At 46.8% G+C, this 19,479-nt stretch overlaps 1 protein-coding gene across 1 annotated transcript; it reads left to right on the top strand.

Moving 5' to 3' along the window:
- The first annotated feature begins 5,837 nt into the window (after positions 1–5,837).
- CDKN1B (cyclin dependent kinase inhibitor 1B) lies at positions 5,838–10,108 on the top strand. Its single transcript, XM_074983678.1, has 3 exons — positions 5,838–6,795; positions 7,337–7,464; positions 8,847–10,108. The coding sequence occupies exons 1-2, from the start codon at positions 6,321–6,323 to the stop codon at positions 7,453–7,455; spliced, it is 594 nt and encodes a 197-aa protein (XP_074839779.1). The 5' UTR covers positions 5,838–6,320; the 3' UTR covers positions 7,456–7,464; positions 8,847–10,108.
- Positions 10,109–19,479: the final 9,371 nt, after the last annotated feature.

Here is a 19,479-nt window from a genome sequence, read left to right as displayed (position 1 = left end):
TCGCCCAGCTACTATGTGTTACCCACAGGAGTGACAGCCGCCTCACCATTCAGCCCCAAAGCCAGGACCACCTTGCACTGCACCAGTCCTGGCCCCAGCCAGTGCTCGATGTGGCCCTGGCTGCCGGAGCTTCAACAACCTCTGTTACTCAGCTCTTGAGTCACTACCACACACCGGTCAGTGGGAGCAGCCATGCACTGACTGCCCACCAGCAGGACAATGAGGCTTCTGGGGAGCTGGGCAGGCTTAGGAAGGGTAAACAAACAGTGCTAGACTATGCATTGCCCTTAAGGGTCCACATGAGGAACACATGGCACAGGCTCCCAGTTGTGAAGGGGAGGGGTAGAACTGAGCTCCCACCTCTTATGCATGATTGCCTTGTGTGCTACTCATGTGTGCGGGGGGGAGGAGAGGGACTGAACCTTCCTGGCACTGTCCTACAGAAGAGCTGGGGAGGGACTGGGTATTATTAGCAGATTCACTCTTTACTGTAGGGTGTAATCATTCACTAGTGTTACAGTTATGGGGGAGTTATCTCTTTGCAGCTTCTATTTATTTGCTCTCATATGGAACTATACTCTGTCTGCTGCCAATTCCCTCCCAAGGGAGCTCTCCTGCAGGAATTACATTTCCCAGAATGGGACTGTTCCCACCCTAGAGTCAGACAACATGAAAGACACACGAATGTGTCAGTCACATTCAGTAACACAGCACTTTGGAGAGGACTGGATAATCAGCACTTACACATTGACCCCTCATATGTTCTGGACTCATTTGACTGGTTGCCCAGCAGTGCAAAGCTGCAGACATGTGCCTTTGGATTCATTGGGCAGGGTTTAACAGCCTGTTAAGCTGCCACGCTCATATTCCCCCAGGTTCAGCACCCATCTCTCCTCATGTGTGCAGACATGCGTTCGTTAACATCTCGAGCAGATATTTACCACAAGACAGTGTTTTCCTACTCTCAGTGTCCCGTAGGTCAGGACAGTGTGTGCTTTGGAAGTGCTGTTCTCCATTCTGCATACTAATGGCGTTGTCTGCCTGCCCTATCTTTGATGCTGATGAGGCTAGGGTTGATTCATGACTCCTCTCACCCTTGCCTGGAGGGATTTTTGGTGGATCTTTCACTGTCTTTTCATTCCTATCTGTGTCAGTAAAGAATGAGTACCCTCCCCATCCTTGGCTCCACTCAAACCTATAGCATGGTAGTTGGATGTCTTGTCTGTGTGAGAGGCAGTATTCAAGTAAGAACCAAAACATAAACAAAAGAAAAAAAATCCAGACGCCCATCCCCCATGTTTCCTAGCTCCCCCAGTGAGCAGAAACAAAAAAAGAAACAAAAACCATTCACATATGTGGCCCATGTCTTCAGAAGCAGGGGGAAAAAAAGCAAGGGGGATACTCATTTCACTCACCCATGTCCCACAAGTGGACGGGGGCCAAGGATCCGGGCTCGCAACAGAGCTGGATGAAGTGTTTAGGAGACTGGTGCTCGTACATTTTTATGGGAAACTTAGGTATGCGTGAGAGGGCTAAAGGTGCATGTTCTGGGCAGGAAGGGGTAGGGGATGGGGGCAGTTATATAATACAGACCAGGGATGGGAGGTTGCAGGTGGCTTCACACAGCCATCTACTTCCAGTCACCCTCTCCCCACCCCATGCTTCCAATGGCTGCAATTCATAGGCAATAAAAGCAACTGGGGTACTACCCGAGCTTTTCTTCTGGTGGAAAGCAGCGGAACTGTGTTCCGCCACCTTTTTTTCCTGGCGTTGCCATATTAGAAGCTGGCTGGGCAGGGCGTCTCTGAGCTGCACATGGCTCTTAAAGGAGCCATTTGCAGCTCCTTCTGTTCAGTCTTCAGGCTCCCTGCCCTGCCTGACATACTGAAAACTAGAACTCAATTTAATTGATTTAATGGCTGGCAGGAGGGATCTGGCCATTAAACCAATTAAACTGAGTGCTAGGCTTTCAGCACGGCAGGGCCCTGGAAGCTGCCCCTGCTGTGCTGCTGGAGGGCCTGGCTGGGAAGGAGCAGCAGTGGAGTTCCCGTGAAAGCCAGGAAGAGAACCCTCAGTTTGGGGCCACATGGAGGTATGTGGGGGGTTAAGCCTAGCGGCAGTTTGGGTTCACACGGGGATGTGGGAGGGGCTAAGCCTAGAGGCAGTTTGAGTCCACATGGCGGGGGGTGTGGCGGGGGTTTAAGCCTAGAGGCAGTTTGGGGCCAGACATGGATGTGTGTGGGGTTAAATGTGAGTGCAGTTTGGGGCTGCATTGGCAGGTGTAGAGGATTAAGCCCGGATGCAGTTTGGAGCTGTGCGGGGCTGTGGGGTTAAACTTACAGGTGATTTGGGGGATACAAGGGGGTGGGGAGGTTACGCTGGGCATTGTTTGGGGCTGCATGGGGTTGGGGGGTTAAGCCTAGGGGCAGCTTGGAGCTGTGTGTGGGGGGGCGGTTTACACCTACAGGCAGTTTGGGGCCATGCAGGGGGTGGGTATTAAGCCTATAGGTGGTTTGGGGCTGTGTGTGCGTGGGGGTGAGGGGTTAAGCTTATGGGCGGTTTGGAGTCATGCAGGGAAGTGGGAGGTTAAACATAGAGGTGAGAGGGGGCAGTTTAGGTCCACATGGGGGGTTAAGCCTGGGGGCAGTTTGGGGCTGCTCAGGGGGGCGGTTAAGCCACCACGGGGGTGGTTTGGGGCTTGAGTTCTGTCACCTTGTTTTCCTAGAAAAAAAGCACTGGGCATAGCCTAGAAGCGAACACAGGGCTAGCACAGAGATGGAGCTTCCCTCTGCTGTTGTTCAAAGAGCTGCATCTCCCCCCTGCCCTGCATGACGTGGCTCTACCCCATGAGGCTCACAGGTGCTCCTTCCCCCCTGCCTGCAGGGCAAACAGGTGATGGTGCTCCAGTCGCAATAGTGAGGCAGAGGCAGCAAGCCTTGGCACACTACCTGCTAACGCAGAGGTTCCCAAACTTTTCAGCATCGCGGCCCCCCCTTTCGATGCTTGAGAAACCCCCTCATGCCCCCCCACCTCTTCTTTGCCATCATCCATCCCCCTTTTAGCAAAAAAACCAATTTGCAGTTTAATATAAATACAAAAATATATAAAAATGTTATTTAAAAATAAAAATAAGCACAAATAGTTTTTCTTGGCCCAAAAATTTTATAAAAATGTAATTTAATATCAGAACCAAAATGAATACAATGTGAAGGATGATGAGCCCCAGCCAGGCACCTGAGCTACGGGCCCGCCACCTAAGCCCTGCCAGCCGTGGGCCCGCTGCCCAAGCCCTGCGAGCTGCAGGCCAGCCACCCAAGCCACACGACCACTGATCCAAGCCCTGTGATCTACAGGCCAGCTGCCTGCCTGAGCCACAGGCTGCCCACTGCCAGAGCCAGAGTCCCCCATGTGCGTGAGCTGCCAGAGCGCCTCGCTGCACAAGCTTCCTGCCAGCCAGATCCATGGTCCAGCTGCCAGAAGCTCTCCCCTCTCCCCAAGCCAGGCACCACCAGCCTCCCCTTACCCCAGCCCGCCTCCCCTCAGCCAGACACCCCAGCTCCCCATCCTCCTCTCCTCCGTCCCTTCCCCTTCCCCCTACCAACACTCACTCACTCACATTTGCCTGTGGCTATGCACAGCCACCTCCTCATTATAGTGGCTGCAGGGTCACCCACATAAAATGGTAGGGGCTGCTCACAGCACCCCTGTGTGTTGAAGGAAGAAGGACTCAATTGGTAGTTAACCAACTGAGTCTGTGTTTGAGAGTGGGCTCTTTCTTGGGATGGGGAGGAATGGGGGGGAGGCTGAGTCACCTTGTGCCCCCCCCAGAATTTCTTCACCCCCCCAGGGGGACACATCTCCCCAGTTTGGGAACCCATGTCCTAATGGATTTAGCACCTACACTGCTTCACCCCCTTGAAGGGAGGGAGCACCAAGTGTCACAGCCTGGGGGCCCTTACACTTCTATTAGGCAGCAGCAGTATTTTGGGACTTCGCACCAGAATTGTTCCGATAATTACTTTTGGGGGTCAGTCTAGGTTCAGTGGCACCTGTACCAGGGATTTACCATCTGCCCACGTGTCCCTGTTTTTTGGGACAAGTACGTGGCGGCAGCGGCTCCTGCAGGCAATAGTGCAGCTCCTGTGGCTCGGGTCGTGGCTCAGGTCCCAGCATGGCTCTTGTGGTCCCAGCGCGCAGCAGCTCTGGTGAGTTGCCACGTTCATTTTCCCTGCAGTGTGGGGGCTGAAGGTGCCTGGCTCTGGGGGAGGGGAGGCATTGTTAGAGTGGGGGGGCTGTGGCAAATAGGGAAGGATGACAACCACAATTGTGGCAATCCTTCAATTACTCTTGGACATTGCTGCCCTAGAGTGCTATCTGCTGGCAGCACAATGCAGCCCTAATCTGTTCAGTCTCTCTGTACACCTAAAATTTCAGGGTCTCGAATCATTTTCACTGCCTAGCTTGCTAATCTCTCCACGTTAGCTACATCTTTACAGAGGTAGGGTGGCCAAAAGTGAGCACAGCCTGCAGTGCAGGAGAAAGCAAACTCTCAATTTACAGAATGGCCTCAAAATTAAGATTCTCAATTAATTGCCCTTTCCGCAAGTGATTAATGCAAAACAGATTAATGAGGTTTTAAGAATCAGCAGTAAATGGTACCTTAGTTATGGTGCTGGGAGTTGTCTAAAAGCTAGTGGCCCCCGCCCATACTTCTGATATCATTTTCCATGCATATGCAGAATAAATTTTGTTATGTGCACCAGCCCATACACACACGTGCACCACCAACAGACACACACGACGTCAGCTGTGAGCAGCTGTGGGCATTGCACAACACCTGAAACTCTCCTGGGCATCCGCCCAAGTGCTCAGCTTTCAGGGAATGCTCTCCCTCCACCCCTATCCTGCTCATTCAAACTTCCAGACAGGGGGTGGGGGGTTGGTTGCAGAGCCGGGGCTGCAGCACGCTAATAAAAACAACTTGTGTAAGACCAGCACAGCCAGAATGTATCAGCAGGAAGCATTGAACCTGGAATCACAGGGACTGAAACACCCTGTTCTGCTACATGAGCCAAACACCAGCTAGCACTCAGGCAGCTCTGTAGAGCAGAGACTTCACTCTCCCTAGTACATGGGCTCAGTGCCTCTGGAGTTACATTTGGAAAGGCCTGACTCTCCCATAGAAACGAACTACAAGGAGGGGCTGTGCAATGCAGGGAATCACAGGGTGAGCTCAGACAATGAGACTTCCAGCGTCAACTGATAAGAGACTTTTGTGGGAAGCTCCCAGCGCAGAGGGAGACTGCTGGGCTGGCAGGGAGAGACAAGGCTGGAGTGCAGCTGCAGCTTTAAGAGCAAACAGGAAGCTGCGGTGGAGAGAACGGTGTCGAAAGGAGAGGGGAAATAACCCCCCCTTTGGCCCCCCCCCGCCTGCTTTGCACACCCAGTGGGGGGCTCGCCCCAGGAGCTGTTGCTCCCTTTTGTCTCTCCCTCAGTGGGGGGAGACACTAAAAAAAAAACCCACAGCAGCTGCCAGCATCTCGGCTCAGCTCGTTACCCCTCTTCCACCGATCTTCCCCTCCAGCCCCTTCTCTGCTGCACCCTACAGTTCACTGACCCCCCAGGCTGGTTAATTTCTGCCCCGATGGCACCCATCCCATCCCCCGGCTGCGATTTGCCTCCGAAAGACTTTAATGTTTGTAAAGAGCCAGGAGCAGCAGCGGAAGGCTGCCTACAGGATTCTGACATGCAGCATTTTCCGTCCTTACACGGCCCACCTTTAGAGCTGGCTGTTTGGAAGAGGTAAGGCGCAGAGATGGGGCGGCGCCCTGCGCATTAACCAATGGATCGCCTCCGCTGTTTAAATAGACTCGTAGTGTCAATCATTTTCTTCTTCGTCAGCCTCCCTTCAATCGCCATATTGGGCAACTGAGAAAAGGGCTTGTCTTTTCTTGTTTTTTTCCCATCTTCTTCTTCGCCTCCTTCTTTTAAACCACACGCCAGCTCTGACACCAGCCAGGCTCGCCTGCACGCTTTGGATCGGGGGATCCGCAGGCTGCCTAGCAGCCAGGAAGAGGGCTTGCAAAGGGGCTTGGCTTGCCCCCCGTCCTCCACTCTGCCCCAGCGTACACTTGATCTGCCCAAGACTTTCTGGTGAATATCAGGGGTGCTCTTCCCCCCCGGCCTGCGTCTTATGCAATTGTTTGTTGTTGTCGCTTCTCGTGGAGCCGCGATAGAGTTTAAAAAAGGAAAAGCCAGGAAGAACATATTTTAACTTGGTGAAATAATCACCACCGCCAGAAGAAAGAGGGTGGGGGGAAATGTCAAACGTACGTATTTCTAATGGGAGCCCGACCCTGGAGCGGATGGAAGCCCGGCAGTCGGAGTATCCGAAGCCTTCAGCTTGCAGGAACCTCTTTGGGCCGGTGAATCACGAAGAGTTAAGCAGAGAGTTAAAGAAGCATCACCAGGACATGGAGGAGGCATATCAAAGGAAATGGAATTTTGATTTCAAGAATCACAAGCCCCTGGCTGGCAGGTTTGAGTGGCAAGCGGTGGAGAAAGGGAGCTCGCCCGAGTTCTACTTCAGACCCCCCCGGCCCCCCAAAGTTGCTTGCAGATCTGCCACTCATGAGAATTTGGATGTAAATGGAAACTGCCCAGCGGTGATTTTGGTTGGTTCTCAGGGAAACTCAGAGGACACTCACTTTGTAGAGCAAAAAACTGATGTATCTCAAAATCAAACGGACTTGGCAGACCAGTGCACTGGGCAAAGAAAACGACCAGCGACGGATGGTAACGTACTTCTAAGAAAACAAAAGTGTTTTTACTTTACTGTATCCTCCTCAGGGTTAGCACTGTGTGGCTCTTTTGCATATGCATCACACTCAGTAGGTCCTGCCTATGGTAAACTGTTCTGCTGGGTGCAGTTTTAAGATTTATTCCTTCTCTTAGATTAAAAACCCTGGACTGCCTGTACTCTTGGGAATCTTAAATTAAATTGACTTTTGGAGCCCACGGATCATTTGCAACCAAATGTCCTACTTATAAATTACAGCCCCCAATTGCTATGAGAACTCTGCGTCCTTTTGACTTGACTAAATAGTACTAATTTCACAGCACATAGAAGCAAAGCGTAGAAGTAGATTTTGGACAAAACAAGAAGCTTGTATCTTTATTTAAGCAGAGAAACAATTCTCCCCATCTCTTTCATGCTATCCATAGCTGGCACACCGAGGGTCATAAATATTCACCCCCCCACCCCCACCTGGCAGCAAATATAGTTCATATCAATTTTTCACTTTTCCTTTTGTTTCTTCCAATTTTCCCCTCCTAGATTCCTCCCCTCAACCTAAAAGAGCCAACACAACAGAAGAGGAGGTTTCAGAAGAATCCTCCAGTGCCAGTTCAGTGGAGCAAACACCCAAGAAATCCAGCCCAAGACGTCAAACGTAAACTGTTTAGGTGAGTTCCCCTTACAATGGTGGGGTTTTTTGTTTCTTTTAATTAGTATAACTGAGACGGACAGGTCCATTCTGAGGCCATTCCTATGATATTAGTTTCTCTGATTAACTTTCTAGACTTGGTATTTTATTAAAACTCCAAAAAAAATTCAAAAGGGCTTTAAAATAGAAGCCTACAGATTAAATACATGTTACTATGCTTGAGGAAGACTACGCTAAACTTTGGGAAGGGGAGATATGGGGTGTAAATGTGTGCGTTTTTACTATGTGCCATTAATAAACAATACCTTCCCACTGGTTTAAGTCTTGGGTCACTTAAGTAGAGAGGATCCTCTTACCAAGTGTATCAGTACTAGGGTGGTAGAACTAGTGAGCTTCAAACACGTTCTTTGTAGACTGTTTTAAACTTTCAGATAAGTATTGATGGCTTTTCCTATTGTCTTTGTATATAATAGCAAACAAATAAGGGTTGTAAATGCTTGCTGAGAATTTTCTTTATATCAAAACTGTTCTTTTTTGTTCATTTTTGTATAATCACACAAATTGGGGTTTACAATCAGCACACTGCCTTAAAGAGAGGTTTTTTTAAATGTAAGGGCTGGGTTTTTTTGTAAATTTACTGATGGTTTCAAGGTAGTGTGGGGTGGGGTGTTAAAGGAAGGGGTTTCCAAACATGATTTGTGATTGTGCAGAACAGATTAAGCTGTAAAGCAGAAGTTTAAAGAAATTAGACCTGCTGGGGTAAACAATCCATGAACACGTCAGCATGCATGTGTATGCAAATTGTTCTACTACTGTCTGTTTATTTGGGTGTTTGAAGAGGAAACTAATGGTGTCCCTGGACAAAAAGGAAAAGGAGTAGAAGACGGTTGTTTATTTTACTACTACAACCCAAAATACCATTAAGTTCAGGAAGATGGATCAGCTGCAAAAGAATCTTGCATTGATCTTACATATGCCATCTGGGTCAGCATCAGATTTATTGAAAAGCAGCTGAGTAACACCGCATTTATATTACTTTGAAAAAGTTAACTGTGGGGAGCTCTGGAGATATGTTCACTTGCTCTCAACTCTTGTTGAAGCCTGCTGAATTTTAAAAAGCTATATGTGGCTCATCGACCTCCAAAAGGGTGGGGCGGAGGTGACTTTCCCTTGGTTTTAAAGGAATATATCCCTCTTGTGCCTGTATACTTCTGATAACTGGTCAAAAGTTTTGTTGGCACTTCATCCCACTTAAAATTGTTCCATCTCCAACAATTAGGGCAAAGGATGCATTGATCAACTTTTTTTTAAATAGTGACTTGTGTCATGATCACTCCTAGAGCAAATCGATCACATTTATTCTGGCACTTCTAATACCTTCCTTTCTTATTTTCATTGCAGAGTTCAGAATATACATTTCCTTGTTCATCGGATGCCTCAGTGGTTGATGAAGGGAGGAAGATGTAAAATTTTATATATATATATATATATATATATATATATATATATATATATATATATATATATAAAATTAAAATACATATCGTTGATTCTCCATGGGATGGAGATCTTGTACAAGCACTGAAAAACAAAACAAAACAAAACAAAAAAAACCAATAACACTAAAATTTTAGGCACTCTTAAAAGACCTGCCTCTAAAAGCATTGGATGTAGCATTGTGCAATTAGGTTTTTCCTTATTTGCTTTATTGTACTACCTGTGTATATAGTTTTTACCTTATGTAGCACATAAACCTTTGTTGGGGTGGGGGGAGGGGCTGGACATAGGTGACCGATTAAAACTTGCTTTTAAAATCTAGCAAGCAGGGAAATTTATGAAGAGAAGCAGTGTAGAGGTTCTTTTTCTTCTTCTTTTTCTTCTTTGTCTTCTTTTTTTTAAATAAAGATGTATTGTCCTTTTAAGTGGGAGCTATAATGTCTTTAAAAAAATACACCATAATGCTAACACTGGCTACAGCAGATTGTTACAGACTGCTTGTGAAGTTCTACTTACTACATTAAGCTTAAGAGGTGGGAGCTCTGTTTCCGTTATGTAGCAGCAAAAGGATTTTTATGTCCTGCAACTTCTTAAATCTCTTAGGATAAACCTAAAGAATTTTAGAGTAGTTCCATTGACTGTAACTATTACCAGTGCTTGGATATTTTCATATGAATCTGGAGAGTTCATATTCCAAAACACAGTAGTGTTGATTTCTGATCTCTTTTCCCTGATGATTGAGTGAGTGAAATAAAAAGGGTCACTACATCTTTAAAAAGTATTTCTACATTGCCTGTGTATCTGTATGTAAAAATAAAAACATAAGTTTGAAGTGTACCTGTGTACATAACTCTGTAAAGACACTGAGAAATTATACTAACTTATTTATGTTAAAAGATTTTTTTAATCTAGAAGAAGATATTTTTCCCCATAAAGCCAAAGCGGCATGTTTTGTGCATTTGTAAATGCTCTATTTGGTAGACTTTTAGTGGTCTTTTTTTGGTTTGTTTCTGTTTTTTTTCCTTTTTCTGTTAATATGGCTGTGCGGAAAGGATTGCAGACTGAGCCAAGTTTAATATTTGTTTTTGTAATGCGTGAGAAAAAATTGCCAATTGATATTGTTTTACATCAAGCAATCAATAAAGAAAACTGCCATATATATGAAATGAATTCTGTGCTGTGTGTTTCAATTTCATTCTTCATCTGACCCAAAAAGTAAGTAGATTACTTCAAGTAGTACAGCAGGTTTCCCTCTGTGGATCTAAAACGTGGGAAAGTAAGGAATAAAGACACAGCATTATAAACATATAGTTCCTCAGGCCACATGTCATAACTTAGTTACTTCTACGAGTAATTCGTATTATCTCAGATTAACTGAGAACAACTTCTTGATTCTGTGTGTGTGTATATATATGTGAATCACACCATTTTATTTAAAAGCTATACTTTTTAAATCTTAATCCAAATAACATCTTGTCACAACACACTCAATACACTGGACCATATCTTCCATCAGATGGCACAAGGTTTGCCAAACTGTGTGTCAGACATAAGATGTTGCTGAGCCCCAGATCCTTAAAAGTATTTAGGCTCCTAACCTCCACTGAAATTGATACAGGTTAGGAGTCTAAATACATTTGAGAATCTGGGCCTTAACTCCCTCAACAATCTATGCCTGCAATCTGGCAGTTCTACTCCCTTCTCCCTATTTTAAAGAATTTTCAAGTTCCGATGTGACTGTCTCTGAAAACACACTTTTTACAAACAACATCTTACCAAATGTGTCCTTTTCCCTCATCTCCCCACTCCCTTCCCCAAAAAGAACTAAATCACAGTATTCTGTCCATATGAAAAACCTAACAATTAAATTGACTGATACTGGCTGCAGTAAGTACACAATTGGATTTGCTTTTGGTATGTTTGTGCTTCTAAATTATTTCCATGTTTATAGAGCAAACACATTGTTTTTTGTTCCATAGAGAGAGTTAATTATTAGGAAATATTCCAGGATCTATGGCTCTGGGCCTGATCAGCACATACTAATGCATGTGCTCAACATTACTCAGTTGAGTAGTCCCAGTGAAACCATTGGGTCTATTTTCCCTCACAGAGTTAAACACATGCATAATGGCAGGGATCAGGATTCCTGTATTCCAGGGATCTCTAGTAGTACAATAATATGTCACCTCTGTCCAAAGAACCTCACAGCACTGAAGCGATTCTCTCTTCTAATATAGAATTATATGCAATACAGGGTGAATGATGACCTAAACAGAAGTGGTTTGAGATAGGGATAATGTTTTTCATCCAATTTTAAGCTGTTCCCTTACAAATGCCTAAGGAGAGCCAGTTTCCTGTGAAAAAGAGCACAAACCTATGTCTAACAAGTAAAATGCAGGTAAGGCTGCTGCTATTTCCTATTAGCCTTTTTGACACACAACCAAAGAGGTTGCATCACCACAAGAAACGAGCACTAAACAATAGGCATCTTGCATGCAAATAATCTATTGTAAATAGTAAGGTAAAGTAGATCTCAACCCACTCAAAAAGTCATAAACTTTCGTGGCTAGAAACCCACTTTTTTGCCCCTAAAAGCTTATACTCCAAAACGTGAGTCTATAAGGTACCACAGGACTTCTTGTTGTTTTGAAGACACACATTAGCCTGGCTACCCCCTCTGATATTTGGAAAATAAAGGTGATTAGAAAAAAAATTCCATGTGTTGCTCTTTCACTATCACTCTCCCAAAGTGTTCTTTGCCAGCCACAGAAGCACCACTGGTTAACAAAAACCTCAGGTCCCTTCAGGAGGCTGTTTTAACTCAGCTTTCCTAGCTCCCCAGAGCAACCCTGTGCCTCAGTTTCACCTTCCTCTCAGCGCTGGGGGAGGGGGTACAATATAAGCACTGCCATCTGCTTAGCAGGAAAGCCCTATAGCAGGAGTAAGTTTTGTTGTGCACAAGGCTCCAAATATAGTGTGATCAACAGCGTGAGTCTGCCCCAGCCCTGGACAGCGTTAGCAGGACTGATTTCCCAATCATTAGCAACCAGCCAGGCCCCGTGAAAATCATCTATGTGCACCAGAAAAAGCCCCGACCCTCAGCATGTGAAAGCCTTTCCCAGCTGAGGAGAGGCTAATGTACTCGCTGGAATCCCGTTAAGCCAGGTCCTGTTGTTTATTTCGCAGTGCCCGGGCTTCCCTCGGTGGTTGCCTTAGCTCAGGGACTGGCTGGCCACAGACTAGCCCTGCAGTGAAAAGCGGGGAGGGGAACCGGACCGGACCGGACCGAACCGTTCCCCCCCGCGGGCGGAGCCGGCTGCCTGTACCCCACGCTGCTGGAGCCCCGAGGCACGCTCTGGCTCCCTGCGAGAGGCAATGCAGCTCCCACCCGGGGACTGCGAGCGGCCCAGGTCCGGAGAAAGGGAGTGGCCAGTGTTTGTGTTTCCACTGTGCTTTTCCTCGGCTGCCGGCTGGGGATCGCTTTCAAAGCCCCCCGCCCCGGCCCCATCGATGGCATCCCCAGGGCCTAACTTGCTCTCGGCCTCCAGCTCGTTAGCTCCCTACACGCCTAGTGGCGAAGCCGCCGCCCGAAGGTGCAGCACGCCCAGGGGGAGCTGGCCGGGCACAAAAGTGCTCACGGATAGGAAATAAACAGCCCGAAAGGATTCAAACGCTGGGGAGTGGGGAGAGCTGGGGCCAGCTCACGGGAGGGGCGGAGGGTAAATCGGGGAAGGTTGGTAGCAGGGCTGCACCCCATGGGCTGTAGAACAATTGCGGGGCGAGGAGCGAAGGTGGCTGCGCTTCAGAGCGGCGCGAAGGGTAACTGGGAGATCAGGTTTTGGACGCTGCCGTGCAAAGCGCAGGCACCCTTCAACGGGGGGCGGTGCAGCAGTCCCCTGCCGGGAACGTCTAGCAAGCTTTGCTTCCCACCTGGGCCCCGTCACCACACCCTCGCTGCACAAACCGAGTTAAAAAACAACCCCCAACGGCTACATGTAATGCCTTGCACGCTGGGCGTGGAGACGAGCCTCCTCCAGCCCTCCTTCCCAAACCAGCCCGGCGCCGAGCTGCGGCGTTTCGGGCCCGTCCCTGCCTCCGGGCTTTCACCTCCCCCAGCAGGGCGTGCGGCCAAGGGGAGCGAAAACAGCGGGCAAAACGCGCTCCCCAGGGAGTCACGGGGCAGCTTCCCCGCCAAAGCCAACCCAAAGCAGCCCCCCTTCCCCCGCACCGGCGGAGGGGCGATGCCAGAAGCGCAGAGACAAGGCGAAGGCGGGATTGCATCATTGTGATAGGTCCCTCTCGCCCCCCACCTCCCAGTTCCAGAAGTGTTGCAACAATCATGGCGTTGAGATGGGAGACGAGGGATACACACGTTACCCCCCTCCGCCCCCACCGCCCAACGCCTCCGCCTCTGAAAGCATCGCCGGGCTCTGGGGAAGCGGCCACAGGCCGGCACCTTTGGAAAGTTGTGTGTGTTTCTTGTGCAACCCACCTCGCGCTGCAGCGGGGCTGGGTGGGGGGAGCAGAGGGCGGGGATTCGCTCTCGCTCTTTCCCTCTGCTGGCCGAGTTTGTTGTTGTAAACGGGATTGACGTCTGCGGAGCCCAATGAGCCCGGGCTGGGGGAAACAGCCCATCGGCGAAGCGGCCATTGGGGAGATTTAAGGTGGACCTGTAGGCTCAGCCGCGAGCGGCTCCCAGCCCGCCCGAGAGATTGTGGCTCTGCACCCGCTAGGGGAGCGGGGCTCATTTGCATACACTCCCTCATTGGTCCGTCGGGGCAGTTCGAATTCTGCGGCTGCTGCTGCTGCTGCTTCGGTGGCGGCGCGTTAGCCGCTAGCGCGCTGCTGGCGCCCTGGCCGCGCTGCCTCGCCCTGGATGCCATGATGAGCCGCAGCTCCCTGCGCTCGAGCCTTTGCGGGGCAGGGGGAGGGTGCAGCCATGCTGCCACACGGCGGGTGTGGAAAGCCGCTGGCTGGCTTTGACTCTCAAGCGCCGGCGATCGCGCCCTATTCAGCCTGATGCAATAGCATCCTCCCCTCCCCCCCATTCCCGTCTCCACTGCTGCGGCGGGGAGGGGGCTAAACAAACAGCCAAGAATTCAGCGAATGCGGCGTTGCACAATGTGTCAGGGAAGCAGCGTAGCAATCTCCGGCAAAATCAATACACAGAGGCCAGGCGTGAGGGAGTCTTAGGGGGTCACGTTCCACAAGCGGGGTCCTTCTGAGGAGGGTGGGGAGCCCCCCTTCCCCTTTGAAGCTCTTGCTTGGGGGGTGCGGAGGGGATAAACATGATTCCTGCACTGATTAACTAAATGAAGGGGTCGTTTACAAAACAGATAAACGAGCGAGAGTGCAGCCTCCCACTGGAATGCAAAGCAAAATCCGTCACCAAGAGGACAAGATTTGTTTTCCTCTGTTTTTTGTGTCTTAACATTAACCTAGAGAAGGGAGTCTCCAGAGGAGGGAGAAAGGGGTGGCGGGAAAAAGGAAGAGGCAGTCTAGCAGTTTTCACTGCAGCCAAGTTTCTTTGTGTGTCTACTTTGCTGCCACCAGGATTTCTTTTTTAATCTCGGTAAAACCTGTTTTCGAGAAAAGAAGCGGGTTTCTAGGGATTTAAGTTGAGGACTAGAAGCTAGGCGAGCCGAATTCTTCAATTTCACATTTACTGTTTAACCTTGGATAAGTCACTTCAGTGCTCTGTGTGTGCCTCAGTGTCTGGAAAATGGCTAAAATAACCATGCTTCAGAACTGTGCTGTGGAGTTTACATTGTTTGTAAAATGCTTTCAGATCCTTGAATACAAAGTGCGAACATTGTAGACTGATGGATATCACATGAAACAGCTGAGGAAATCCTCAGAAGTTCATTTTGCAACTCCCTATTTGCATCATTACTAATTTTAAATTCCTTTATTTGCTTTACTTCATTTTCAGGAGCTTCTTTCCCTCTTTGTAGGCACATATGCTTATTTCTGTAATGTATTTTAACTCTGCGCTGTCACTTGCAGCAATGTTTTGCCACATTCTGAAGGATGCTATATAAAAATGAAACACAGTGTCTTTATTGTACAGTTTGAAGTGAAGGTTCTCCGGGAGGTAGGAAGATTTTCATATCTAAACCATTCTCACCCCATCCAGAAAATATGTATATGATGTGATGGATTCCTTAACCATAACTACCTTGTACATCCATTTGATAATTTTACTACATCACATTTCCAAAAATTTGACTGGAGGAAAAATACTAATAGCCATATAAAGTGCATGTTATCAGGACACACTCTGGAAGCCATTTAATCATGGACTTGTTCATCACATTTCTCCCACTGCCAAGTCTGCTTCCTTGTTTTTCTTCCTACTGACCAGCTTTCATTCTGTCCCCCTTCATTCATTTAAAAGCTTTCCTTATTTTTTGCCTAACTGATTCAAGTCTCTTTACATAACCCCACATTATTTTAAAATCTAAAACATAAATAAATGAAAGTGGGATAAAAGTGAAACCATGTTGCTATTATCTCTGCTTTGGTGGTCAGGAGGAAATACACATTCTGCTAAAACTACTAAGTTAATTTAAATAAATGAATAAATAAGTACACACTTCAGATTGCTGTGAATAAATAAGTACACACGCTTCAGATTGCTGTTCTTGTGTGATTTCCTGGGTGTCTAGCTGAAAGAAAGAATAAGGCAATAAATACCACTATGAAAATTACTAAAGAGAACATGAAAATTTACCGATGCTAGCAAAAATAAATTGCAGGTAAAAGATACATCTGTTTATATACTATGAAGTGCTATCCCAAATCCTCCCTCATTAACTTCTGCCTATTCCTTGACTATGCCGCACATAAGTAGCAGAGATGTGGAGACGTCCCTGCCTCCCACAATGAGACCTAGGAGTCTCACCCTTAACATGCTGGCCCCCTGGAGAGACCCAAGAAAGAGGAAACATTTAAGTGTCCAGCAAAGAGGATGGAAGAATTGCAAACACTGGAAGCAAATGAAAAGTAAGCTCATGAGAACCAGCAAGAGGTTTCCTAAATCAGATTGGTCCAGAGCTGACATTTAGGCACTAATTCCCGTTTGTTTCAATGTGGGAGGTAACATACGTTACAAAGGGGAAAAGGCCATAAAGCCAGGCTCCTGGGCCCAGATCCTCAATGGTATTTAGGTACCTAATTCACATTTAAATCAATGGGGGCTAGGCACCTAAATATTTTTTTTAGGATCTGGGCCTTTTCTGTTTTAACATCCTGGTCTATACACAAAGGTCACACTAATAAAACCTTCCTTTTGGTGGGAGTAGTTGTGCACACACACCAGTCTCCATTTGGTGCATTAGCAAGTTAAATCAGTTCAGCTGTAACCCCGCTTTCTATGGGTAGCTGATGACAGGTGGAGTTAAACTGCTACTACATCAATGTGGATGAGTACACACTGTCCTCACTGCTATCCCATGCTGTACTACACCTGTCTAGTAACCTTTCTGAACCCTACTGCCCAGGACTCAAGCTGACCAGAAGTTCCCCTTGGCTTTGAAAAGTCTTGCTAAATCACTTGGATTACATAAGCAAACTACCACGTGCATTTTGCTTACTACCAAAGGGGATATACTGCCTTTCACAAGGCTAGCTTGGACCTAAAGAGGAAGTCGAGGACTTGAATTCTGGGATGAGGTGACTCATGATAGGATATGAAAGTCTACAGGACGTTTCAGAGAAGGTGGTCTTTGGATCTGACCTAGCCCTCACTAAAGTCAATGGAAAAATTCCTATTGGATTGTGCATTGCCTATTGACATCAGCTGGGTTCAGTCTAGAGCAGGGTCCCATGGTGAGCATGTTGGCACCTGGACATGAGTTGCAGATCTATAATGACAACAAATTCGCTAGATCCTGAGCTTTCATGGGTAAAACCCACCTCATCGGATGAGTGGAAATAACGGAATCCAGCGTATATACAGCAGAAAAAAAAAGGACAAAGAAGTTACCTCTCATTAGTAGGACCAAAGGATACAAGGATACAAATCAGACATCAAGAATGGGAATGCACATACACCTCTAGGGCAGGGGTCAGCAAGAGTGACACATGAGCCAATTTTCTTTGGCACACAAGGTGGGAGCTCAGCCCCGCCCCTTCTCCCGCAGGCAGCTGGGAGCTTGCTCAAAGCCATGCCACCTGTGGGCTAACAAAAGACCAGCTAATATTACCAATCACCACTTAAATACTAAAGCTCTGCATCTTAAATTATTTATTAATCACACTGTTGTAAGTGGGACTGTTAGTGACTTTAGAAAGTATCACCGGCCCTCAGACAATACACAGAGGTCAAAAGGTCAAAATCAAGCACTCTGCCTCACAAAGGTTGCTGACCCCTGCTGTAGGGGAACATTTTAACTTCCTTGGACGTTTAATAATGGATTTAAAAGTAGCCTTTCTTCTACGAAAGACCTTTATCATCAGATTACTGAGGGAGACATCTGAACTGGAATTCATTTACAAATTTAACACCATTAATTTAGGCTTCAATAAAGATGTTAACTGGCTATCACATTACAAGGGCAATTTCCCCACCTTTGATATTCACACTTTTACATCACATGCAATGAATGAGACACATCCGCTTAATTTGCTTCATTAACTGATCCTACTACAGGTTGAATCTCTCTTGTCCAGCACCCTCATGACTGGACCTGACGTGCAAAACAAGAGAATTTGTCAGATCACAGTAGGTCATTATTGTCTAGTAGTGTTACTAGCACTTCCATTGCTTACTGGGCCCTTAAAAGATAATTAGAGGTAAATTACAGCTAAAGAACAGCACAGAACACTGAGAACCAGGACTGGTGTGGGGCAAACAAACTTTATGAGACCATGGGAAACTTGGCTGAAAGTATCGGAGCGGTAGCCGTGTTAGTCTGGATCTGTAACAGCAACGAAGGGTCCTGTGGCACCTTATAGACTAACAGAAAAGTTTTGAGCATGAGCTTTTGTGAGCACAGACTCACTTCATCAGATGCATCTGATGCATCTTGATGATCATGATTCATCAGTGCATCTGAAGAAGTGAGTCTGTGCTCATGAAAGCTCATGCTCAAAACTTTTCTGTTAGTCTATAAGGTGCCACAGGACCCTTCATTGCCATGTAAAGTGGTTGCCTGGCTAACTAAAATCATGCCAGCTTACAAATGTTGCCAGATGAGACAATGCCAGAAAAAAAAGGTTCAATCTATAATGACAAATAAATTCCTTTTCCTTTTTTTTTTTTTTTTATCTGCTACATATACCCTGTAGCTATGTCTACACTACAGAGATCTTTCAAAAGAAGCTCTTCTGGAAGATCTCTTCTGAAAGAAAGTCTTTTGAAAGAGTTTGTCCACGTACAAAAACGCAGATCAAAAGTGTGATCTGCTCTTTCAAAAGAGAGCATCCACACAGCCCCTGCTCTCTTGAAAGAACAGGCGTGGGATCAAAAATGAGGATTATTCTTTCTAAAGAAGGGCCCTGCAGAATGTCTACGCACATTTGTTTTTGAAAGAAGCTTTTGAAAGCAGGTGCTGTTTCTGAAACGGGAAGGAAAGAGTGATTTCAAAAGGAGCACTGCATTCTTTTGATTTACTTTTGAAAGAATGCTCTTTGTGTGTGGACGCTCAGTGGGCTCTTTGAAAAAGCCCCCTTCTTTCGAAATATCTTTCGATAGAACTTCCTAGTGTAGATGCAGCCTGTGTGTAGCAGCATTATTTTGAAATAAGCTATTTTGGAATAGCTCTTCTGGAGTAGCTTGTTTGGAAATAAGGCTGCTGTGTAGACATACCCTAAGATGCCACAGGACTGCTTGTTGTTTTTGAAGTTACAGACTAACATGGCTACCACTTTGAGCTCTATTTTGGTTATGAAATGTCAGATGTGAAGATTATAAGATATGTTTTTCTTTGATCATGTGCTAAAGCTTCCCTATACCAGATGGTTATCTGAGGCGTTTAACATCTAACTGTTGGATTTCTTTGAAATAATATTTACTGATCACCTTTAATGTGCATTTCACATTGATGGGAAATGTTGATTGACTCTCCTTTTTATTCAAAGTTGTCTGCCCACAGGACAGATACAGCAGGGGCAGTACCAGCACAGGCTTCCATATGCTCCCCTTCCAGTATGATGGCAGTAGATTAGTAGATGAGGACTGATACCTTCATACCCTTCCAACCTTGGCCTCTCCTCTGAGACTGCAAACGAGGATTCCAGCTGATTTGAGTTTTCATATTTTTTGTGATGTAGACCCAATTAAGAGATGGATCATGACCAACAGTTCATTTCACACGGGCCAACAGAATAGCCATTAAGTTGTAAAGGCTTTCAGGCTCTGCTGATTATCCAGATTGAAACCAGGGATTTATACAGGAAAGGCTCCATATCACATTACCAATTCTCTGAACTACCCATGCGTGGATGAAACAGCTCTTCAAGCAAATTGACCACATCCCTCCTGGGAGCACTTTCAGCAATACCCCTTACTCTCCTTTTTCACTGGTGGCAGACA

The sequence above is a fragment of the Carettochelys insculpta genome, chromosome 1, assembly GCF_033958435.1.
Source record: "Carettochelys insculpta isolate YL-2023 chromosome 1, ASM3395843v1, whole genome shotgun sequence".
Lineage (NCBI taxonomy): Eukaryota > Metazoa > Chordata > Testudines > Carettochelyidae > Carettochelys > Carettochelys insculpta.
This window is presented reverse-complemented; position numbering and strand designations above follow the sequence as displayed.